Source organism: Sceloporus undulatus, chromosome 4 (assembly GCF_019175285.1).
Source record: "Sceloporus undulatus isolate JIND9_A2432 ecotype Alabama chromosome 4, SceUnd_v1.1, whole genome shotgun sequence".
NCBI classification, from domain to species: Eukaryota; Metazoa; Chordata; class Lepidosauria; order Squamata; family Phrynosomatidae; genus Sceloporus; species Sceloporus undulatus.
The window spans coordinates 216,549,045-216,575,440 of record NC_056525.1 but is presented as its reverse complement, the minus strand read 5'-3'; the positions used below and the strand labels follow the sequence as shown (position 1 = coordinate 216,575,440).

Here is a 26,396-nt window from a genome sequence, read left to right as displayed (position 1 = left end):
AGTAACTACAGGACAATTGCACTAATTTCCCACACAAGTAAAGTCGTGCTCAAAATTCATCAGCAAAGACTCCTTCCATATATTGAACAAAAAGTACCAGAGGTGCAAGCTGTATTCAGGAAAGGAAGAGGCACTAGGGATTACATTTCAAACATTGGAGAATTTAGTGAGTGGGATTGGCTTTATGTTTTGGGCTATGGTCTTTGCAAGTGAAGCAGGAATTTTGGATGTTTACAACAAGGAGTCTGTCACTTTAGCAAGGGATTTTGATTAATATTTGTAAATCAAGCAGGGAATTCTTATCTCTGGTTTAAACTGCACTGCAGAAATAATGCATTTGGACACTGCTTTAACTGGCATGGCTCCATCCTATGGAATTCTGGGATTTGTAGTTCGTTGTTGCACCAAGGCTCACTGACAGAGAAGGTTAAATATCTCATAAAACTACAAATCCCAGAATTCCATAGCATTAAGCCATAGCAGTTAAAGTGGTGTCAAACTGCATTAAATCTGTAGTGCAGATTAGATCTGTATGTTAAACAGAAGACAAAGGGGTGTGAGAAGCAAAGGGTCCTCAATTGAGATTTTAGTGCTCAGGAGTCCTGCTCAGGAACAGGGAATTTACAAACTAAGAATGAGGGTTTCCATTTTTAAAATTTTTTATGAGGGTATTTGTGTGTGCGTGCTCACTTTATCCTGGTATTGTAGATTAAGATGTTCCTCCCGCTTACCCACCCATTCACCAACTTGAATCACAGGCTTATAGTATGTTACAGTGTTTGAAAAGAACTCAATGTATTGTTTGTTGCTTTACTCATTTTTATTACTTTTTTGTACTTTAAAAAATGTTAGGATATAAGAGTGGCAGTAAAACTTGTGGGGGGGGGGGAACCTGCCCAGAATGCCTGTAAAAGTGCCCTTTAAAAGACCTAGAAAATATCACTAAAACATTACTCATTTTACTTATGCACATAATTTTCCCTGCTTGTTGGCTGGAATTCTGTTGATGATAACATTCTTTTACACTGGTGTAGTGCATTTTTACAGAGATGGAATGGGGAAGAGAAAGCTACCTCCATCAGTGTTGAGAGAGAAAGTTGCACGGGCAATTTTCAAAGCATCTGGTTCAAGGAACACTCAGAAGCCAGGCATTGGAGAAATAACGGTGTGAAAGCTAGTGATGGATATGGGTTTCTCAGCGTACACACACACACACAGTCATTTTTGTGCCTGCAGCTTTTTAACTCTTATTGTCCCACAACCTACTTCATTGCCCCCATCGTCTCTTGGGCATTCTGTCACTATTTGAAATTTTTGTGTCCTCAAACAAACAAACAAACAAACAAACTGATTTGTTTCCAGTAACTACATTAGAACTCATTACTTCCGAGATCTATTCTGTTCAGAATAATCTGTATGTTGGTGTAGGGATTGTTTGCTCATGCTTGACATCTCCTGGTAGCATGAGTAACTAAACCGAAGTCGTTTGCTTACTGAGTCATCTGACTATGGTATCCTGGCTGGTTCTTCCTTTTACAATTTTGGATTCTGCTCCTCATTAATAATAATAATATAGATGTTGTTTCTTACCTGCCTTGATCCATGGATCAAGGCAGGGAACAGCAAGAGATTAAAATACTTCAGTTAAAATGCATAAACCAGTTAAAACACATAACATCAATTTAAAAGAACACGTAAGACCAATGCATATTAAAATAATCAGTCCATAGTTTAAAATTCATAATTTAAATTCATAATTGAAAAATCATCTGGATATTGCAGGTTTACAATCCTAGCTTGCAAAGGGAGCAAAAAGCGAAGATCCCAGCTTCAGAGAATACACTGAGCCAGGGCTTGGGAATCTGGGGGATTCCAGTTTTCATCAGTCACCAGTAGCCTGGCCGCTGTTCAGAAATTACAGGAGTTGTTATTCACTTTTTAGCTCTGCAAACTGTTTCTAATTTGCGCCTCCCACTAGTGTGAGTAGCCAAAAATTGTGGTAGAGAATGGGCAGCATGCACTAGCACCCAGCATGCTCAATGTTAAGTTAGGATTTGCCAGAATCTTGTCTTGCCAATTTGGGCACGCATAGCCCTTATTCAGCCTATCTACATTGTAGCAGCACAGAAAGTCAGAACTTTAGTATGTGTCTTTGCTTTCCTCATGTTCAGTTGTAAATGTATATTTTAATATGGTTTACTAACTGTTGTCCTTCTGGGTATATGCTAGCCTTTTTGTTCTCAATTTCCAATTCCCTGTCAGGTTCTATTAGTCATCCTACAATGCTATTGCCCTTCTGTTTCTTTTAAAATTAACCATATTTGGTATAAAAGCTGATAAAATGCTATGGTCTCCTGAACCTATCTTTTTTAATGCCCCACTTACCCTGGTGCCTGTTTGTTTACATTATTGCAGAATGCTTGCAGTCTTACTGAAGCTGTTCTGTCACATCATATTGCTTTCCTCCTTAGTGATGGGATGTCCTTGTGGTTCCTCCATTCTCATGCCCTAGTTCTATAACTGCACAAGGTGTGCACCTTCCCAGAGAAAAATAATGTATTCCAGCCATGCACATAAATGCATTTACACATAAAGAAAGGTGCAGCTCTGCAGACAAAAAGTGATAATGTATTGCTGTGTTACAAGGTGCTGCAAATACTATAGAACCTGAAAGCATGGGTTTTGTTGGGACACTCTGGCATATAAACCTGAAACCGTATCCAAATATTCACAGAAAGCAGATTGTTCAGTTGATCCAGGAAACTACCACTTGAGAATGCAGAAAGAAGGCCATATTTAGCCTCAGCTCCTTGCCATAAGGTAGCCTAGAATGTCAAATTACATAGTTTAAAAAGCAAGCCCTATCACTACTGTGAAAACTCAGTTTTGGGAGCCTTATTAACATTGATTTAAATCACATCTGCACCTCTTTATGCAAAATCAGAAGTGACATTCTAGTCGCTTCTGGATGCAGCTTGGGGTTTGTGAGCAATTTTTAGGGTTGCCCTCCTCAAAACAGTAGTGTAACTGAGAAGTGCACCTCTTGGACACCTCTGGAGGTTTCTTTTGTCAAATCTTTTATTGTTTGGGAAATGATGGGGGGGGGGACAAATCACATGCAGCCCATAGGCTGCAGATTTTTGCTGTAGAAAAGCCAGATTTTATGGTAAAATATTAGTTTTCAGAAAGATGGTTTTGCATGGTACAGAGATGGTATAGCTGAATAGTTTCTACGATCATGTGCCTTCAGCACTTTCAAGAACATTTGCTTTTAGGTCCAACATTTAAATGGCGAGGGAAAGAATCACATTTGGTTCATGGATGAATTCATGAGCCACATTAATGGTTACTGCCCTGCTGTGAGATGTCACTAGTTCTCCTTTACAGAAGTTTGTAGAAGCTTGTTAGCATTCTCTTCATATTTCCTTTCTCAGGGATTGATGAGAGGCTGAGGCCAGGGTGACATTAGCAGCAATTGTACACTGCTCCCTCGGGTTACGAAATTAATTCGTTCCGCGGCCGCTTTCGTAACCCGAAAAGCCTTCGTAAGCCGAAATGCCATAGGCGCTAATGGGGAAAAGCCGCGATTCCGTGCAAAAAAGCCGAAAAAAGCACCAAAATTTTTTTCGTAACCCGGAACACTTATTTCCTATGGGATTTTTTCGTATCCCGGAAATTTTGTAACCTGGGTATTTCGTATCCCGAGGTACCACTGTATTTTATTTCAAGTATAGCAGGTTGAGAAATGAATCCTGAAACAGTGTGATTTGATTCTAGGGTGATCTCGTCTTTCTCGAAAAGGCTTAGCTTTTTACCATGGACAAGTGCATGAAATTGCAATGCTGTGTGAACTGATTAATGTTCTGTGTATGAATGGCATATTTTGATTTTTGTTGTTGTTTTGCATTTCCACTTATGGCAACCCTGAAGCAAATCTATCATGCAGTTTTCTTGGCAAGATTTGTTTAGAGAGGTTTTGCCTTTACTTTTTTCTGAGGCTGAGAGAGCATAACTTGCCCAAGGCCATCCTGTGAGTTTCAGTGGCTGAGCAGTGATTTGAACTGTGATCTCCATAGTCCAACACCCAAACCACTATCTTTATTTTTATTGACAGAGGAGGCCCAAGATACTTTGCTGCCCAAGGCAGAGTGGCACATTACACACCCATAGTATCCTAGGCTAGTCATAGAGTTTTGTCCCCTTAGCCAGAAAATCTCACCATGTCTCTTCTTCCCTGGCATTAAACATTACAATAATCAATAACTAATAATTTGCTACTCTTTCATGACATCCATTCTCTGTGTGTAAAGAAGTGTCCTTAATCTAATGTTGTTTTGTTCCTTCTAGATGTTTCTGATTTATCATGGGGTCTTATTTAGCTTCCTCTGAGGCTGAGAGAATGTTATTTGCCCAATGTCACCCAGTGGGTTTCCATGGCCAATGAGGGTTTTGAATGCTAGTATCCCATGGTCCTATTCCAATACTCAAACCGCTACACTATCCTGCCTAACAGTAGAACCTGTGTATTGCCAGGATGTTTTCCGTCCATTTATGTATTTGGTTATTCTGATTAATTTTCATCCTTTTTTTTGTAGCTGAACTCCCGCCACCTTACACCGCCATTGCCAGCCCAGATGCCAGCGGTGTTCCTGTAATAAATTGCCGTGTGTGCCAATCGCTAATCAATTTGGAAGGGAAGCTTCACCAGCATGTTGTCAAATGTACAGACTGCAATGAAGCAACGGTAAATGGCTTCACAGGCTTTCAGCCTATATGGCACACTTGATTGAATCCTTTCTGGTTTGAAAGAAGGTGTGTCAGCATTGTTGTTCAGCAGCCAAGAACATGCATGCAATTTCAGAGATCCCTGGTGTAAAGAAAGCCTTCATCAGTCAGTTAACTGGTTGTCAGAAAAAGAAAATGTAGATGATGTCAGGGTTGTTTAGGCTCCTAGGTGTCAAGGTTTTGATCATATTATTTCTCTTTGTTGAAAGCAGCTGCTCCTATTAAAGAAAGTTGGGAAATTTGAATTTCTTCTCTGCTGGTTGAGCTAAAAACATGAAAGTCAAAGGTTCATGTTCTACATAACTTCATAAGACATTACAGTAATGGTCATTCCCATTTAACTAAACAGATCTGGAATGAGTAGTTCCTCTGATTGTGGTCCAGTCCAGGAGTGTCCAGCTTCTCTTTGCTGGTGTGGTATTCCATTTCAGAGCTTGGAAAAGTTATTATTTTGAATTACAGTTCCCAGAATCCTCAAGTCAGCATGGCCAGATCTGGGAGTTATGGTCCAGGAGATATGAAACTTGGGTCTTTCAGATACTTTGGACTTCAACTCACAAATCCCCAGCCACTATGGCCAGTGATAAGGGATTGAGGAGTTAAAGTCTGAAATATCTGGAGGTGGAGTCAAAGGTCCCCTCCTTGGATTAAAGAACAGGTGGAACTGCTTGAATCAGAAAAGCCCCCTCCCCCCTTTTTCCCCCGGAGGAGTAAAGAGTGGAAAATAATTTGAGGGAACACAGTAGGAGACAAAATCAGAGGGAAATGAATATTTGGGCAATACATGTATGTGTAAAGAGAATATATTTGGTATATCTAGGGAAAAAGAGTGATAACTGGATTCATTTGTTGCATAACAATAGCAAAAACATTTATTTATAACACCCTTTCTACCAGAACATATACAATCAAAACAAATGATAACACAACATAAAATGTTACAATACTAAAGTACAAAAATAATATAATAATATGCTCAAAACAAAACAAACAAAATCCTCATCAGTTGCTACCCATCCTGGCATAATATAAGAACTTCTTTAAGCCTAGCTTTGTTCCTGTAAACATTTTCCCCCCAACAGTTCTGTTCTCCCCTCCTCTTTATAAAGTGCAAGAGCAACCAGCTTTATTTTGTTCAGTTTTTTAAAATGTTTAGTGAAAGAAATACATGTATGCTTTCTTTGAACAGCCCAGTCCGAGAACTTTCTGTTCTCTTGTCACGACACCTCATTTGTGGAACTCCCACCCAGGTATTATGAATGCTTTCACAGTTCAGTCATTGAAACATCAGACTAAAGAGATTTTTTTTTGTTCAGCTTTTGGATGCAGGTTTGTTTGGGATGATCCCAGAGGATCTCATTACTGTTCTATTATTTTTTTAAAAGTATGGTTATTTTATATACCTTACGTTTCTTAGTATTTTATATACCTTACAGTTCTTAGCTATTAGCTTTCCTGTACCTAAGTAGGCAAAAAAGCGTGAGATATAAAAATATTAAATAATAAATAAACTTCTGAACCATATCTAGAGTCTTATTTCATTTTGTATTTAAAATAACATCCCACTCTTCTTAAGAAGATGAGAGAGGCATACACTAAAAGTCTTTAAAACAATATAAGAGACAATTTGTTGTGGTTTCAAATCATTTCCAACTTATGGCAACTCTAAGGTGAACCTATCATGGGGTTTAACAAACAACCAAACTCACAGTTAATTCTCCCTCCAGCATATGTCCACCTTCCTAACAGTGACAGCATCCTTCCCTTCCCCTGTGAGCCAGTACACAAGCAGATGATGATGATGATGATAATTTATTATTTCTATTTCCTGCCTCTCCCAATGGATCTAGGCGGTATCACAGCGGATAAAGTACATATAGAGCATATTAATTTATAACATTAAAACCTCATAAATTAACCCTCATGTTACAAAATATACAAAATAATATAATGCAGTACAGGTGAAATACAATAGTTGAACCAGAGTTAGGGTTCATATCTTATGTAGTAGATATCATTTCAGGCTGTATGGTTATACAACCAACATCACAGGGCACTATCCAAAAAGTAAATGAGCCAGTGTGGTGTAGTTAGGAAAGGTAGAGGGCAGAAGGAGGAAAGGAACACCACACACCATATACAGTAGATTGACTCAATCAGTGGGGATGTGGGCAGTGGAAGATAGGTGTTCTTGAAGGTATCTCATCCACAGGGCCACCATAATTTGATGCTGATGCAACATATAACAACAAAAATCTAGGAATAATCTTTCCAAGGGAATCTTATGATAGGGTTGGAATCTCCTTGCAGATACACAATAACATAAAATCCTAAGAACCAGCAGCAATAAATATTTATTTATTTTATTAAAATTCTATTAATACATTCTAAAACAAAACATGACAACAAACAGTACATCAAATCAACAATAAATACAGGCGATAACCATAAAGCCCTGAAAGTTATAGAGAAAAGGTGTGTTCAGGGATCCTGAAAGACATCTTTTCATTAAAAATTAGCTAAAATTGGGGGATGTCTAGAGACTAAATTTTGCTGGATGTATACAATAAATGGGTGCCAAATCTTATGAAATGTCAATCCAGAGTGTAAGCCTCTCGCTCTGTTGTTACTATCTGCCATTTTCTCCATTAACCATAAGTCCCGGAGTCTAGGCCACCATCCTGCAATATTCAACTTTCCGGTTTTCCAGTTACTGGCTATCTCAAGCCTGGCAAAAGCCAGAAGCAAACTAATAAGTTCTTTATGCTGCAGGGCTTTATTTTGATTCATAAAAATGGAGAACAAGAGCAGTAGTGGGGATAATTGTATACTTTGTTTCGTGATCTTGGAGATCAGTTATAAAATTTCTGTCCAATACACATGCACTAATATTTATTTATTTTACATATTTATATCTTGCCCTTTATCCAAAAACCTCAGGGTGGTGTACTATAAAATTAATTTAAGACAATAAATAACAATAATTTAAAAAAAACTAATATATATATTTAAATCATAAAATCAGTGAGGTCCCAAAACGTTTACTAAGGGCCCTGCACCATTGGTACTCATTTGACCTTTGAGGGAGGGTATTCGATAACTGTGGTGCCAAAGCAAAGAAGACCTTCTCCCATGTCCTCTCACAGTGTATTACACCTACTGGTGGGAAACAGAGGATGGCCCCCCTCCAACAGACATCAATTTTTGGGCAGGCATTTGTATATAAATATATAACATGACAACAGCACATCAGATTACAACAGGGATATGCAAATTATTTTTCCCTCTAATTCCAACACATTCACCAATTTAGATAGCAACAGACATAACCAAAATGTTCCCTTCCCTCACTACAGTACTCACCTTGGAATACTGCACTCACCCACTCTGTCAAGTAGGGAACTTCTTTCCTCTCAATCTGAGTTCTTTCCATTTGTCCTGTCTGTTGTACTCATGAAGTAGGAGTGGAGGATGCCATACCTCTCCCAAGTGGCAAATGAAGTGAGCAGGATACTAAAGAAAAGATTTCCTTTTCTGTTGATTAAGGGGAATGTGCGTCTCTCCTGGTTCTGTTGTGCTGCAGCCTGTCAGCCCTTTCTTTTGGCGATAATGGTCCAGCATCATCTGGGTGGTCATACAACCTGAAGTCAGGGTGATTTTCAGTAATGACCCCTCGCTATGGAACTTTCTCTATCAGAAAAATGTGTGTATGGCTCTGTGCTTAGAACTTCTAAAGAAAAGGTTAAGATATTTTTATGCCAGTCTGCTTTTTAATTGGAACTTCATCTGCTCAGTTTATATATTATGGTTTAATTGGGTAATTATATTTTATGACTATTGGTTCTTTTTAATGAAATAATGTACAACCCTTTGGGAGTCCTGAAATGGAGTTTTATAAATCATTATTTTTTTAAAAAAAACAAACCCAAAATTGTATAAGGCCATTTAATCATTGTTGTGGTTAGCTTCAAAAGTTATCTTAGGTATGGCTCTTATAGAATCATAGAGTTGGTAGACCACAAGGGCCATCCAGCCCAACCTCCTGCCGCATAGGAACACAGAATCAAAGCACCCTCGACAGATGGCCATCCAGCCTCTGTTTAAAAACCTCTAAAGGAGACTCCATCACTTTCTGAGGGAGCATGTTCCACTGTCAAACAGCTCTTACTGTTAGGAAGTTCCTCCTAATGTTGAGGTGGAATCTCTTTTCCTGTAGTTTGAATCCATTGCTCCGTGTCCTATTCTCTGGAGCGGCAAAAAAAAAAAAAAAGCTTGTTCTCAATATGACACCCCTTCAAATATTTAAACAGGACTATCATATCACCTCTTAACCTTTTCTTCTCCAAGCTAAGCATACCAGCTCCCTAAGCCTCTCCTCGTAGACCATGGTTTCCAGACCCTTCACCATTTTGGTCCCCCTCCTCGACATGGACGGACTTGAAGGCACAAAACACACACACAAACAGGCATAGGAGAGCTAGCATGGCATAGTGAGCTTGTAGACTTAAGAAGAGAGTGCTTATGGACAAACTGTGCCAAAACCAATAAAAATTGATGGGAAGACAAAGGAGAGCTTAAGAACATGAGAAACACTAAAACAAAGGGGTGGTGATGCAGGCATATATCAAATTGTTTAAAATGTCAACATGCCATAAATCATAACTGCTAGAAATAAATATGTGGTCCTCAGCTTAGAGCTGTAAAATTTCTGTAGCTGTATTTGAATCACTGTACCATAGTTTCTTCCTCTTTCTTCTTTTGACAGTTGGTACACTATATGTAATTTCTTTTTCTTGTTTTGTGTAGCCAATCAAAAACCCTCCTTCAGGGAAAAAGTATGTTAGATGTCCATGTAATTGTCTGCTTATCTGTAAGGATACATCACGGAGAATAGGATGTCCAAGGCCCAATTGGTAAGCACTAAGAAAAGTTACAGTTTGTGTGGCTTTTTGTCTTTGTTTTCTGGCAAACATTTGTCTGGCTATGGTGATATGAATAGCATAAATAAGTAAAGACTTGAATAATGCTTGTTTGCCTATTTATCTTTATAATGTTTCTAATAAACCTCTGTGTGCTAGCCCACGGAGGCCTAAATCACCAACCATCTTCAGGAATAAAAATATTTATTTCTGCTGCTAACAATTTTGCATTTTCCAAAACAAAATTTACTGTGATAATAATGATAAAAATGGAAGTAAGGTTAATGTCTTTTGTGCATAGTAAGAGGGGGAAAGCCCTTATTTTGGGAGAAATTGGTCATAATTTGGTAATGCACTTTACTCATACACACTTAATTACAACTAAATGTCAAAAACCCATTGCTTTTTTTCTTTTTTAAATAAATATTTCTTACATGTGCTTGACTAATGTAGTCAGAACTAATATTTATCTTACTTCTTAGAACAAAGAAGTAATAATACCTGCCCATCAAAAAGTCAGTAATAGTACCATTCTGAAGTTGTTCATTCAGAAGCAAGTGCCAATGAATTCAGTGGAATTTATTCCCAGGTTATTATAGTCTGATTTACCATACAGTATAGGTATAGTATTGTATGTTTGTTGGAAAATTATTTCCATCATGTTACATAGGGAATACTCCCTGATATGTTCAGAACAGCAGCCTAAATGAGCCTTGCATATACAGTGGACCCTTGCCTTACGCCCGTGTAAAGCTAATTTCGCATATGTTCAAGCCCCATTCATTTGAATGGGGCTTGTGTGTGGCGTCACGGGAGCGTGCGAGGTGCCATGGGTGCACATCCCATTCATTTGAATGGGACACGCCGCTCCTTGCGCCCCATGCGTTCCCTGCAGCTTGAGCGCATACACTCAAGTCCGCGTAAAGCACACCGGCATATAACGCGGACACACTGTACTTAAATGCAAGACATAAAAATGAAGAAAAAATTCAATACATGTATCTAGCAGAAACAAAATAAAGCCATCAGTGCCATAGGAGACAAAATGTTTAATGACCAGCCTTGATTGGTTTTGCACATTTATAGAAATTAAGTTATACAGAATTCTCTGTTTTGCATTTTAGGGTGTTGCTTTGGGTCTTGATGATGGAACCATCTTAATTTAAGTGGGGGGAAATGGAACAAACTGTTGGCTATAGAGCACCCTTTTTCTGTTCTATGTTGAATGATATGACATGTTCACTTATCTGTCTACAGTAGACGCATCATTAATCTTGGCCCTGTTATGCTGATTCCGGAGGAACAACCAGCACAGCCTGCAATACCTGTTCAGCCAGAAGGCACTAGAGTGGTGTGTGGACACTGTGGAAACACATTCCTAGTAAGTGCAATCAATATAGACCACATTTTTTTTCTGAATTCTGCCTTATATAAGAGGAATTCTCAAGAAGCAAGATTTCTTCTATACATTAGCTTCAAAACACTTCCTAGGGAAGTTCAATGCATTTGAGATATTTTTTTTATGGTTTAGAGTTCACTTTAATGTACCCAGTTGTTCATTACACACCTGTGTTTTTCACCTAAGAATATGTTTGTTGCTGTAAACTGAGACCACAAGGAGATTTCTCACTGGCAGCTATTTGCGTTATATGCAGATGTTCTCCAGGTTCAAGCCCTGACATCTTGAGTTAAAAGAATGAGGTAGTAAAAGACCTCTACCTCAGCAGCTGTCAGTAAGTGGTCCAAAACACACTGCAGAAATAATCCAGTTTGAGATTGCTTTAACTGCTCTGGATCAATGCTAAGTAATTCTAGGAATTGTAGTTTTGTGAGACATTTAGCCTTCTTTGTCAGAGAGCTCTGGTGTGACAATGAACTATAATTCTCAGGATTCCCTAGCACTGCACCAGGCCAATTAAAGTGGTCTCAAACTGGATTATTTCTGCAGTGTGTTTTCATAAAATCATTGAGTTGGAAGAGACCACAAGGGCCATCCAGTCCAACCCCGTGCCATGCAGGAACTCCCAATCAAAGCAGACAATACTAGGATACGTAATGTGAAGTCGAAGGCTAATATTAGTATAGATTGAGAACCAGTTTCCTTGGTTTTTAGGATAACTAAGAGAAAGTTTTCTTAATTGTGCCATGTTTTCTGATGATGTTGGTTGTTCTGATGTTGGTTGATGCTGATTTTTGTGGGAAATTTTTCAGGCAAGAATTTTGAGGGCATCATTTATACCAGTGCTCAAAATGGGGATGGAAAGGAAGTGAGTGGTATTATTTCCAATGAAGTAACACTTAGAAGTTTCTCACAGTAGTGAGTTGCTGCGGGCAAACGGGAGTTAAACTACATTTGAATTTGAAGTAGACTTGTAAATTCGGTTAGTTTTTCACACCGAAATGGCGCCAAAGTGCAATAACGAGTGGAAGAAACCAGCAGCTTTTCAAATTCGGAACCCAACAGAATTTGAAAAGCTGCTGGTTTCCTCCAGTTTAACTGCAGATTAACTTCACGTTATTTCACGTTAACTGCAATGTTGTGTGAAAAACTTTGGTCATTTCTTGGTTTCCTTCACATCAAATCGTGTTTAAATCCCGTTTGCCCACGGGATCTCATTGGTGTGATAAACTTCTCAATTTTGCCTGTGATCCATTTACTATTTTTTTTAACATAAGGAACTATTATTTATTTATTTGATTTATACCTTGCCCTTCCTCATAAGAATGAGCTATATAAATAAAAAATAATTGAATTCACAAATTATAAACACCTCAAATCACAATTAGCACTTAACTAAAATTAGAAATACTTAAAATCACAAACCCTTGTAAGAAGGCAATACAAGCAACACAAGCCAGCAGCAGTAGTAACAAATTGAACTTATTCCCCAAAGTATGTAAAATTAGATATATATGTATAATTAGATATATAATTAGATATATTAGACACATTGGTGTCTAGAAGACAAAAGTGTGGAAGAAAGCTAGATTTCTGATGGAAAGGAGTTCCATAACCACAGTGCCATGACCGAGAAAGTCCTGCTACATAGTTAGAGAACAAAACAACATGAAGCAGAAATGATCACAATGAGTGAATGTATCCTTATATTGGATGTCGAGCACCTTTAAAAAAACTTCGAGAGATTCTCATTTCCTTCATTTTCTCACTGAAGGGCAAGAGCTTATCATGTCCCCTTCCCAAATCTTATACACTATTCTGGCTTAAAAACTTGTACCAAACAGTTGGTTGAACTGATTTTTAATAACATATAGGTAATAATTATAGTACTGAATGCCCACTTACATTCTGTAAGTGGTTTGATTAAAGAATTAATAGTTGCTTGCAGTGACTGAAATGCCTTGGTAGTCAACATTCTTCATGTACTAGCAACATGCAGACACTTTGACAGAAGGACTGAGTTCTCTTATCTAAAAGCCTAAGCACAACGTTGTTTGTTGTTGGGGAAAGATGAAGCTGGATTTGCAAGCCTGCTCTCAAAATTCCACAAACAGTTCTGCCTTTTCACAACACTAGTATCTTTCACAGTTTTATATCATTGAAAAGAAACAGGATGATTTTACAGTCATGTGAATAATGGCATCCTAACCTATTTAGAGCAGGAATCAGGGAAAATAAATGTCTTCAATTTGAGAAACGAGACAGATAGAAGGCTGTTATTATGCAGTAACAGATTTTTCTTATTTATTTATTGTACCTTCAGCATCCAGATATATTTTACTTAATTTTATTATAGCGTTAAATTATTTTGAAAGGATTGAATTAATTAAAATATGGGAAAAAGAAACTAGAAAAGGATACTAACAGAGGGCTGAAACAGACAGCTTCATGCTGCCCCTTTCATTGCTGGATCAGGGCTGTGGCAACCACATGCCACAGCCCACATCTGGCGTTTTTCCTGCCCAAAACAAAGCAGCAAAATGCTGCTCCTTTTTGTGCCAGAAGAAAAGCTGTCCTTGCTGCGGTCACAGCTTTTCAGTGCTCCTGCGGCGTACAGCATCTAAATGCTGGAGCACCGAAAAGCTGCCCCTCTTGTGGGCAGTGGGGCAGGGTGACACCGGCTTTGGGGAGGTAGCAGGGCACATGGCATCTGTACACCATGTCCCCATGCCACTAGGAAGCCGGCGTATTGTGCTGTTCTGTACCGGCCTAGAGTTACCAAATGAAAGAGCTAAAAGAGAATGGCATTGATATATGAACAATAAAGCTAGTAAACAACGTACCATAGGTTAAGTTGGAAATAAGAAACTCTTTGAGCCTTGTCTGCATAGAGCTCTGAATCCTAAATGCTAAAGAAAATTATTTGGTTTACGTATTTCTTTCTTATTTGTACTCTCTTTCATTTAAAGAAACCAGAAATGTTCTTGATTTTCGCAAACTGCAAGATTGATAATTGAACTCAAACTTTGCTGAATTTTTTTGTTGTGGATCTTTTGATATTCAGGCTTTTCTTGTGATAAATCTCCACTCTTGAAGGAAGGCTTTTGTTTTACATCAACATGGCTGTCTGGTATGCTGGTGTTCAGTATTAATTGCACTATCCACATTCCTTCAGTGTTTGCTTTGAGTCAATAGGATTATTTTAGAGAAGTGTTTTGGAGATTGCACTATAATGCTCAACATGTTGCTCACATGCTGTACAGACATACTAGCCTGTCAGCCTCTTTGCTTTAATCCTTTGTCATCTTCCACCATCACAATTGCTCTCCTCAAACCCTAGGTATATGTCATGTTGAATTTGTGGCTTGCATTGCGTTGATGTGAACGTGTATGCATGAGATAGAGTTGTGGACCATAAACACTGCACAATCTAGAGGGGGGTATTTAATGGCTTTTCTTCCCATATTGCAGTCCTAACAAAAGCAGCCTTTCCTATGTTGTTATTTGTTTAAGGAGGGTTTTTTTTTTTTTGTACACAAGCAACCTCTGATGTGTCTTTAGCAAGGTTCTTTATACTTAAAAGCAAGCTAATCCTCAAAGTTCCAGTTCCTCTATGAGCAAAACACCCCTATTTGTGCATGAAAGGGATCCTTTACAGTAAAGAAATTAATAGATCCTGACAGTTTTCTTCTAGCTAACACTGAAAGTCAATAAATCAATCATTTTCAAGTGAACTTCCAAATGATAGTTTTTAACAATACTGTTCTTCTCATTTTCTACAGAATTATCATCCATCCATCCCTTTATTAATATCCTGCCTTTATATCCAAGCTGGGAGTCAAGGCAACCTACCAAAAGCCAGAGAATTAAAAAAACCCCACCACATATAGCTAAAATATATATAAAATTAAGATTAAAACGGTATTAAATAACAGATTAAGAACATTACACCTTAAAAACCCTTTTCTTGTTAAAATCAATTTCCCAAGTCTTGCTCGAAAAGACAGATCTTAACCTGTCACCTAAGAGACAACAAAGAAGAAACCATGATGAAATGATTGAACAAGAAAATGTTACCAAAAAAAAAAAAAAAAAAAAAACCCCAGAGGGAGATGCTAACTCAACCATGGGGAACTTCCCCAAAATACCAATAATATAGTCATAGTGACTGAATGTCTGCCATTTCATATTATAGGTAAAATGACTTTATTAACGAAACTAAACTACTTTGCTGACATTTGTAAACAGAACTGCGTCAGACAACCTTGCAGCTAGCAAGTCATGGGAAATTATTTGGAACCGAAATCCCAAAGGCACAGGGGTATTTGCTTGTAAAAGGGCATCCCAATGACGGAAGAAAACAGAGAACAAAATCTGAGAGAAGCATGAGAAGTAAAAAACGTTGTGATCCTCTGTGACATTTATCATGAAGCAAAATAAACTTTTTCCCCATGCTGGCATTTTTTCAACACTCCCTTATCCTTTTTTTCATTACAGTGGATGGAACTAAGGTTCAATACTCTGGCAAAGTGCCCACACTGCAAAAAAATGTAAGTTCTACTTACTACAATTTATTTAATTTTATATATTAGTCATTTAACTATCACATGGGATAGTTAATGTATGTCAGTTGACCCTTCTCTAGTAATTTCTCATTTTTTGAGTCAAGAGCTATTGAAAATTCTTGCTTGATTGTAAATGTTTGGATGGTCATTATCTGAGAAAGGAGGCTCTATGTAGAAATACAGTTGTTAAAATTAATAGATCCTGACTTCCAACATACCCTTGAGTTTTTACCATTTCATACTAAATAGGAATATCTATCTGAATACTGAGAGGTTTTGGCAAAATTCCTTTTTGTAGTAAAGCTGCTTAAACCAATCAAATTGGAAGCTTGTTTTTTAAAAATTAGTCGCATGCTAGTCATGTGGGGTTTTGTGTGTGTGTGTGTGTGTGTGTGTGTGATTTTAACGAATTTGAGCCCTGGAATTTCTGGTCAGTCACATGGCGAGCTTATTCGTTTGTTTATGTTTCTGTGAATTTTACTGCAACTTCAGTAACTAAATATAGTCACAGTGCGCAAAACTGTTCATTAGCACTCACAGAAAGCAATATAATGTTGAAACCCAACTTGATCTTAGAATCTGTCAAGTTTCAATTGATTCCTGTATATTGTATGCCATTTAATGGCTCCTCAAAATTGTATGTCAAAACTAGCACTGTATTTAATTCTGGCCCTGGTTTACCATTCACTTGCAGTTCTTCTGTTGGATGTGCACTCCCTCGAAGACGGTGTTGTGCATATATTACTATTGGAATGATATTTATCTTCATTGGAGTTGGATTAACTGTGAGTGGCATAATTTAATTTCATTATGGATACCCTGAGGTTCAGCAGCTAGTGGGGTATCAACAATTTGGGTGTTTCTGCTTTTGTATCATTAAGATAAGGAACCGATAAGCAAACATGCATCAAAATGTTGTTTAAAGCCGTATACCCACATGTTAGGACATTAAGAATATCCTACGTGTAAATCCTATAGTTTCAGTGCATATGCTGCAAGTGTGACTAAATCTGGAACAAACCATTACGAGGTGTAATTAGGGGGGAGATGCTATACTGTAACAGACAGTAAAAATATTTTAAAAAGTAAGAGCTTGAGGCAATATAAAGAGATTTAGCAGAACTGAATGGCTGGCCTAGGGCTATACAGTTAAATACAAAACTAGATAGATATAAATGGTTAGCTATTGAAAATAACCTGGGTCCTGTGTTAATTGTAAATTCGGAAAGAAATTAATGGTAAAAGCATAATGGTCAGTATACCATTATGTTTGACAGATAAACTCAGTGTACTGTGATTTAAAGAGAAACAAATAAAATTTACTGACCACAAAAGTTCTTATGTAAAAATTAGAAATTTTTGAAGCTGAATGCTTTAATTTGTGTACTTTTAAAAAAATATAGTAGCAATAGGAAACTTCCTCAAGTGGGGAAGAGCATGGCAATATGGCCCTGATACTTAAATGATTAGAGCAAGTCAATTTTGTGACAAAGTTTACAGAAAGTCAGTTCAGTGTCTAAATTTATTCTTTTACTTCATTGAAAATAAATTTTGTAAACGGGGATGTATTTGCCATTATGTTACATACACATAGGGCCCCAGACATCTTGTTTATTTGTTTTTGTGTTCTTTGAAGTTACAGGTTGAGTCTCCCTTAATCATAATTCTAAAATATTTCAGCATTGAAAAGTGTCCCAGTGGCCAAGATAGTGATACCGTTACTTTCCAATGGTTCAATGTACGCAAATTTTGTTTCAAGCATAAAATTATTTAATATATTGTCTATAAAATTACTTTCAAGTTGTGTGTATAAGGTGCATACGAAATGTAAATGAGTATCATGTTTACACTTGGGTCCTGTCTCCAAGATATCTCATTATGGGAATGCAAAAATCTGAAAAACTCCAGAATCCAAATTTCAGATAATGGAGACTCAATGTAAAGTCGAAGGCTTTCATGGCCGGCATCCATAGGTTTTTTTTGTGGGTTTTTCGGGCTATGTGGCCATGTTCTAGCAGAGTTTCTTTCTGACGTTTCGCCAGCATCTGTGGCTGGAATCTTGACTCTGCCAGAACATGGCCACATAGCCCGAAAAACTCAGGGGGAAAAAAAGGAGACTCAACCTGTATTTCTGACTTATGTTAACCCCAAGACCTATCATTTTCTTGGCAGGATTAGTTCACAAGGATTTGTCCTTGTTTTCCTCTGAAGCTGAGAGAGTGTGATTTGCTCAAGATCACCAGTGGGGGGGTTTGAACTCTGGTCTCCCACTGTCCAACACTCAAATCACTACACTATATTGTCTCTCTAATTCTTTACGACTCATTATGATTTTTTTTTAGTAAATTCAGATGGTCCTGTAGTGTATGTTGACAACTTTGAAGTTCTTCCATTGTTCAAAACAGAATTTGTGTTTGTCTCTTGTCACAAAACAATATGTTCTTTGTCAAAAATAATAAAATACTAGCTGTTAAAGTTGTTAAACTACAGCTTGCTGAATATGGAGTACAGGCTAACTATTGTCTGTACAGAAACATATCTCAGATGTGAACTTAGTACAGGATTGTCTATCCTAAATGAGTTCATTCAGAGAAGACTATAAATTCAGATTTTTGTTTTTTAATATACTCATCTAATTTTTATCAGTTGTTAATATTTCACTTCAAAGACATAGTCACAAATATTGATTATTTATGTTTTTCTGCTCTTGTTTGTTTTAACAGGTTGGTACACAAGATTTTGCCAGAAACTATCATGCCACATACGTCTCTTGGGCTGTTGCTTACCTCTTAGGCTTGGTCTGTCTAATTCGAGCCTGCTACTGGGGAGCCATAAAAGTCAGTTATCCAGAGCACAGTTTTGCATAGACTCCTAATGATATCTTGTCAAAAACAGAGCTTTCTTAAGAGAGTCTGCTGATGATGAGATGAGTAATTTAAACTCTTTTTTTTTTCCTTTTAATGTTTCCATTCTGTTACAAATAATTTTGAGGCTGGGGATCCTTTAAGAACAAATGTTCATTGCACTACATTATATGCAAATAGTTTGTTTTGCTGCTAGATTCCCAAGCTTTGAATACTAAAGCTTTGTTTACACCATTACACATCTGTCTTAAAAAGTACTGTTGAATTCAACCTACAGTATTCTTTTTCTGTATTACGCCTTGGTCTGTGCCATTTGGGGATGAGTATGCAAAAGCAAGAAGTGTTTATAGGTGTTTCTACAATTGCTTCACATTTGTATTTACACTTTCAGAAACTGTGTCAGAATGGCTTGCTTTAAAATTATAAGCAATAAGCTAAGCCTTTTGTTTGACAGCTTTATGTAAATTTTACCTAAAATCAGACTGATATTACCAAGTGTGCATCATTTTTGAAGAGTGGAGCTTTTGCTTGGAAGACATTATTGTAAACACTGTATGCTTTCAGATTTCCGGGTTGAGAGATGCAATATTTTGATAGTCCAGCTGAAGACAAAAGTTCATTTGTCCACTACTGAAATTCAACTTGGGTATTTTCTTCTTCTTTTTTTTCCCCCCAAGGACCCTAGGACTTAATTTTTTTAAAAGTGTTTTTACAGGTAAAGCCATGATTGGATTTATGGAACTTATATCTCTGATTATGTATATGAGTTCCTTTACAGGGTCTAAGTAAGGGAAGCATTTGATACTGACTCATTTTATAAATTTAGATGACTATAGGGTGATAATGGGTTATCTCTTTGTGTGTTTGGGTCATGGTCAATTTTCCATGATGGGAGAATAATTCTCCAGTCAATGCAAAGGGAGACATTATAGCTTTACACTGATATGAAATGGAGTAAACTGTTACTCTGATTAAGCAATGTATAACTGGTCAGTACAATTCTAAGATGTGATATAAATAAGAAAGACATTTTCTCAAGGTCTGTTTGCAGATTGATTATGGGGACCAGTTATTTCACTGCCCACCTTTGAAACTTCACAAAAAAAATGTTTTTCTAAATTTTAAAAGAATAACCTGAGCTCTCTAGATTATAGTAGTCTTTAGGCAATGGGGATCAAGAAGGTAGATGTGAATGTTTCAGGATTGTGTATAATATTTTCCATTATCTATATTCCTGTTTAGGGGCAAAGTGATGCTTGGATGAGGATTTGGAGCACAATAAATATATCCTTCAAACTGTAAATGGAAGTCTTTGTATAATGTTAAATGTACAAATGCAGTAGCTCAGGATTACCATGTTCCTTTTAAAATACACCAATAAAGATTATTATTCAAAACTAATTTTAAGTCCCTCATCAAAGAACGTCTCTGAATTTCACTTCGGTATGTTCAAAGCTTTTATTAACTGATGACTCCAGATCAAGGTAATCTAGACATGTGTACTGGTCTATGAATGGCAACGGTGCTAACATTTGTTTCATTGCTACAGACAGCTTGGCTTAATTAACATAGTCGGTATTTTAAGAACTAAAATTTTATTCTAAATTTTAAAAACAAATTTTTATTAAAAATTTAAACATTCATACTTAGAAGTGGAATTGACTTCTAACTAGTTGGAGTTATCTAGTGTTATGGCAGCAAAGCAAATTTTCTTTTCCTTCAAGTATGATTATTTTTCTTTAGGATTTCAAACAAATTTGACATCAGGGGACTTAAAATATCCGTGGATATGAATATGTAAAGTTAATTGTATTTCTGCACAACTGGGGGCATCCTTCTTATACATCATGAAACTGTTGACTAATGATTTTGCCTACAGAACTGAAAAGGGAGGGCTAATATTATTGATCCAAAATTTTAAGTTTTCCAAATAATAAATAAAGGGATTAATCATCCCATTGGTTTGTGACCAACTCACATTAGGTTTATCCAGAATTTCCATTATAATTTCCTATATAACATTCTAAACTTTTACAGTTAGCAGGGTCATTTTGTTTGGGCACAAATAGTTTTTCAAAGTCAGTAAATACTGCATTTCCATTACACCAATTATGCCAAAAGTGGAAAAGCCATTTTTGCTATTAATTGATTTTTTGCAGAACAAACTACCGTATATATTCAACTATAAGTTGACTTCATGTATAAGTCAAGGGCAGGTTTGGGAGCCAAAATTATGGATTTTAACATGACCTGTGGATAAGTCAAGAGTAAAACTTAAGGGCATGTAACAACAGATCTAAAGGATGAACCAAAGGCCTAAGAACTTACAAATTTCAGCAGGCATAACTGTTTGTGCTCACCATAAAAGCTAGATAGATGAAAGGGGGGGGGGGGGCAGTTCTTTCAGGAAAGATTATACTCTTGCTTTCCATCAGGGGGTGGAAAGAGTTAAAGTACATTACGTACAGTGGCCCGTGGATACGTCGACACAGGATTTTTGGATCAATATTTGGCTAAAATGTCTAGACTTATACATGAGTATGTACAGTTGTACTGAAAGACAATCCATTCAGAGGGATGCACAATGTATAAAGTAACTTTTGAAAGGAAGCATTTTAAAAAATCTGTTAAGAAAAAAATAAGATGACTTGTAATAGTTTTTTTTGAAATGCAAGAATTAGCTTAAGCACCAAAGACAGTACTTCATTGAAGTCTGAACATTTTCTAGTATAGACGCACAAAGGGAACATCTCTGTGCTCTTTCTCTCCTGGCACTTGGGGAGTGGGAAATGGAGGACATTACTGTAACATGGTTATGGGGGAGGCAGCAGACAACTCACACACACTGCATGGCAATGTAGGACAGAAAATGAAATTTTAAGTATGTTCACTAGTGTTAATTAGTCTATATGAGTACAGTACTGCAGTTGTAATTAAATATCTTACTGGCAAGCTATATTGGCATGACATATTTACTTCCAGTATGGTGTAGTGGTTTAAGTATTGTACTTCGATATTGGAGAACAGTTCAAATCCCCGCTCAGGCACAGAAACCTACTGGGTGACCTTAGGTAAGTCTCATTTTATAAAAATTTTAAACATTCAAACTTAGAAGTGGAATTTACTTCTAACTAGATGGAGTTAACCAGTGTTCCTCAGCCTCAGAGGAAGGCAAAGGCAAATTCTTTTGGAACAAATTTTGCAAATAACCATGTGATAAGTCACCATAAACCGAAAATGGCTTGAAGGCACACAACAACAATAACAAAATATTTCTGCATTGCTTCCTAGCCTACAACCATATCAGTTTATTGTTGTTTTTAACTGCCCTTGAGTCATCCCTGATCCCTGGTGAACCTATGTATGAGAGGTATCCAAGACTCCCTGTCCTCCACTGCTTTACTCAGTCAGTTCCTGTAATTTCATGCCCATGACCTGATTGAGTCTACCCAACTGTGTGTGGTCTTCCTCTCTTTCTATTGCTTTCTACCTTTCCTAGGATTATTGTCTTTTCCAATGAATCGCGTCTTTTCATGATGGAGCCAAAGTATGACAGCCTCAATTTCATCATCTTGGCTTCCAGGGGTATTATCTGGCTTTATCTGCTCAAAGATCCATTTGTTTGTCCCCTTGGCTGTTCATAGTATCCTCAACACTCTTGTCCAGCACCACCTCTCGAATGCATTGATTTTCCTCTTATCTGCCTTCTTCACTGTCCAGCTCTTGCATCCATACAAGATAATGGGTTTTCAGTTGCATATATTTGTTCTTTATGATCTTTCTAGTTTCTTCATAGCTGCCTTTGCCATTTATAGTCTTCTTCTGATTTCCCGACTGTAATTTCCATTCTGATCAATGTCTGATACAAGGTAGGAGAATGCTAACTATTTCAATTTCCTCATTGTCTAGGATGAATCGGTATAGTTCCTCCATAGTCATTTTTTTCTTCATATACATTAAGCCTGACTTTGTACTTTCGTCTTTGACCTTCCTTAAGTACAGTGCACCCTTGTAATATGTGGGCGTGCTATACGCAGCTTCCAGCATATGCTGGAAGCCGCACTGGAAAGGCTTCTCCCGCACCCCAGAAGAAACAGTGGGGTATGCTGGGTGCGCACCGCAGGAATGAGCCCCATTGTTTCTAATGGGGCTTGAGTTTACCAGTACGGTCGGCCCTTCTTATACACTGATTTTTTTATACACGGATTCAAGCATCCACGGTTTGAAAATGTTTAAAAAAAGGATAAATTTCAAATGTCAAACCTTGATTTTCCATTTTTTATAAGGGGCACCATTTTACTACGTCATTATATTTAATGGGCCTTGAGCATCCACGGATTTGTTATCCACGGGGGATCTTGGAACCAAACCCCAATGTATAACAAGGATCCACTGTATTTCCCTTATGTGGCAGGATCCGGAATGGATCCCCTGCATAAGGGAAGGGCCAACTAATTGTTCCAAGTCGATGTTTTCCACTAGTTGTATGGTGTCATCTGCATGAGTTGATATCTTTAGTCCTCCTTTTTCTGAATCTAAGCTTTCTCTTCATATGAAGTTTTCTACATACAAGTTGAACAGGCAGTGGGATAGGATGCAGTTGCGCCTGAATCCTTTGCTGAGGGGGAACCATTGTGTTCTATTCTAACAGTACCCTCTTGTCCTAAGTACAGATTTCTCATCAGAACTATCAGATATGGTGGCACTATCATGCCCTGAAGATAGGGTTGCCATAAGTCAGGACCTCCAAACCAGGACAAAGGTAGGACAATATTTTCAAATGTAGGACACGTTTTTAAAAGTGGAGGACACATGAAAAAATTGATGATTTTTTAAAAATGTTAATATAAATGCATATTTCTTAGGCATGATCAAAATGGAGGACATTTTGGCATTATTCTGAGACAGATGACAAATGTAATTCCCTTTCTGACCAACCCCCCCCCCCCCCCCTCCCAAACACACACCCAGCCCCTTTGGGCATTTGCAAACTGACTCACACGGCTAGGTCTTTGCATAACAACAACAACAACAACAATAATAATGATAATTATGGAAGGTCCCTTTGCAAACTGACTCACACTGAGGGAAGCTGAAAACGTTCCCCCCCTCCCCCGGCCCCTTTGGTCCTCTCCTCTGCTGCTTCGGTCTGCCGCTGTTGCTGCTTCTGCTGCTGCTTTTGCTGTTGCTGCTTTTGCTGCTGCTGCTTCAGCAGCTGCTGCTGGCCGCCTCAGTCCCTCGCCGGCCCACGTGGCTGCAGGAAGTAAACAGGAGAGTTCCTCCTCTTTTAACTGGGTGGCCAATGGGGTCAGAGAGCTGGAACAGCCCCGCCCCCTCCCAGCAGTCACAGGGAAAGGACTGTTCCGCTATTGGCCAGCCTACCAGCCAATAGGAGGAGCTCCAGCCTCTGAAAGAGCCCTAGGCAGCCAAGGCATGGTAACAAAGAGCGGCCAAGGCGAGAGCAGCCAAGGCACGGTAACAAAGCCCGGGGCGGGGGCAGACCCGGGGCAAACGCCAAACCGTGTCGTGACCGTGCAGAACGGTCCAAAAAGGGGAAATTCATGCCCCCCCCACCGGGTTATGGCAACCCTACCTGAAGAGCCATCCATAACTCTTTGTGGTCTGTGCAGTCAAATGTTTTGCTGTAGTCTATAAAACACATGCTGATTTCCCCCCCTGAAATTCCTTGGTACACGCCATAATTTCTCCCCAAAAATACACATATAACTCAGTGAACAAAGTAGATGTGTTCCTGGGTGTTACTACTTTAACATAAAATCCGGTACATGAGACAGAAGTAACATGGAAAGAACAGGGATAGTTTCCTGCACCAAAAAAAAGAGAGAAGAGTACTTCAATATGTTTCAGCAAACTAACACTGTGCACAGATAGACTAGAATAAGTAGACCAGGAAAAAAAAGTTAAAATAAAATTGCTTTTTAAAGACATTTGAAGCTTTCTTATAAAATGTATCCAAGGATGTTTTTTCTCTCACACACATCAGTCTCCCTTTTGCTGTTTCCATTTTGGTGGCCAAACCTATAGTTAGTTCTATGCTTTATGAGATTCTGAGTGTTGCTGGTGTTGAGTTGTGCTTTTCACCTTTTTTTTTCCGGGAAGAGATTCTGGAGGCAGCTGCTGTTAACTTTGCCTCTTGTAAGCGGGCAAACAGTGGGACCGGCTAGAGTACAATCCCAGTCTTTCCCAGTTCAAGCTATACTGCATTGTGTTTAATAAATATTTTAAAACCACCTTTGTTGTATGCAATAAAATAAAAGCAACAAAAATAATAATGTTGTACCTACAGTGAACCCTTGGTAGCCACTGGTTTTTGGTTCCAGGATCCCCCATGGATACCAAAATCCATGGATGCTCAAGTCTCATTAAATATAATGGCAGAGTAAATTGATGTTCATTATACAAAACGAATGTTTGCTGCTTTGCAATTTATATATATTTTAAAATGTTTTCAAACCGTGGATGCTTAAATCTGTGAATAAAAAAACCTGCAGATAAGGAGGGTTAGCAGTACTGTACAAAATGGTGCAGCATAATCGTTGTGCGCCTTCATGTTGTTTCACGGCTACCCTAAGGCAAATGTAGCATGGGGTTTTCTTGGCCAAAGTTGTTCAGAGGGATTTTGCCTTTGCCTTCCTCTGAAGCCAAGTGTGTGATTTGTCCAAGTCTGTCTATAGTTTGTGGTTGCTTTTAATCCTCGAATGAGCTAGATTGGCTTAGGGCAACACTATAAGTGTATTTCTTAGCATCTGAGACATCTTTAAACATTCCTATTTTCACCCATTGCTTTCGTCAAGCCTCTTTATAAAATGACAAACAGGTTCATCAAGCGTATTTCTTGTTCATCATCAAGCATATTTCTTGCTTGTTACAAGGTGCTTTAGATTTTTGGAATAGAGTAGGCCCTTGGTATCCGCTGGGGTTTGGTTCAAGAGCCACTCGTGGATCCCAAAATCAGTGGATGCTCAAGTCCCATTAAACATAATAGCACAATGAAATGGTATCTCTTATATAAAACAGCAAAATCAAGGTTTGCTTTTTGGAATTTATATCTTTTTGGAATATTTTCAAACGGTGGATGGTTGAATCCGTGGATAAAAAAAGTCTGTGGATACGGAGGGCCAACCGTACAGGTATTTGCATATATCTACATAATGAGGTAGTATCTTGGAGATGGGACCAAGGCTAAACCCAAAATTCATTTATGTTTCATATACATCTTATACACGTGGCCTGAAGGAAGGTAATTTTATACAGTATATTTGAAGAAATCAAAGGGGTCGCTATTTCAGCCACTCATGAAAAAAGGTTTGGGTTTTTTGTTTCTTTAATATTTTGGATATCCAGAGAAGGGATAGTCAACCTGTCCTCCATTTTGCAGAGCATTGGCCTCCTTTGCGGTTAGGACACCTGGTCAGTCAGCCCATTCCCCACCAGTCCCTAAATGGCCATGAAGGGGGGAGCCCCATAGCAGGAAACGGTCCCATGAGATGGAAGATCAGGGTGACAAGTGTCTAAACCGCAAAGGAGGACAAGGGACCGCAAAATGCAGGACATCTGAGGGGGAAATGTAGGACATGACCCCAAAAAAGCTAGCAACACTCCTGTCAGTGTCAATCCATGCTTCTTAGCCATGCTCAAAATGGAAGACCTTTTGGAAATTACTTTGGGACAGAAGGTTGAAATGGAGGACATATAGGGTGACCAGGTGTCCTAATCGCAAAGGAGGACCAGGCATTGCAAAATGTAGATCAAGAAAAATGGAAGTCATGGCCACGTAAAAGCTAAAAACACACCTATAGATGTCAAGCCATGCTTCTTTAACCATGCTCAAAATGGAGGACCT

At 38.1% G+C, this 26,396-nt stretch overlaps 1 protein-coding gene across 1 annotated transcript in view; it reads left to right on the top strand.

Annotated features, from left to right (window-relative positions):
* Positions 1-19,933, top strand: part of PIP4P2 (phosphatidylinositol-4,5-bisphosphate 4-phosphatase 2) — a 39,445-nt gene extending 19,512 nt beyond the window's left edge. Inside the window, exons 2-7 of the mRNA XM_042466134.1 lie at positions 4,596-4,744; positions 9,592-9,698; positions 10,962-11,085; positions 15,601-15,653; positions 16,363-16,453; positions 18,392-19,933. Coding sequence (XP_042322068.1) covers positions 4,596-4,744; positions 9,592-9,698; positions 10,962-11,085; positions 15,601-15,653; positions 16,363-16,453; positions 18,392-18,535 — 668 coding nt within the window. The 3' untranslated portion in view covers positions 18,536-19,933. The remainder of the gene's footprint in view (positions 1-4,595; positions 4,745-9,591; positions 9,699-10,961; positions 11,086-15,600; positions 15,654-16,362; positions 16,454-18,391) is intronic.
* The last annotated feature ends 6,463 nt before the right edge of the window (positions 19,934-26,396 follow it).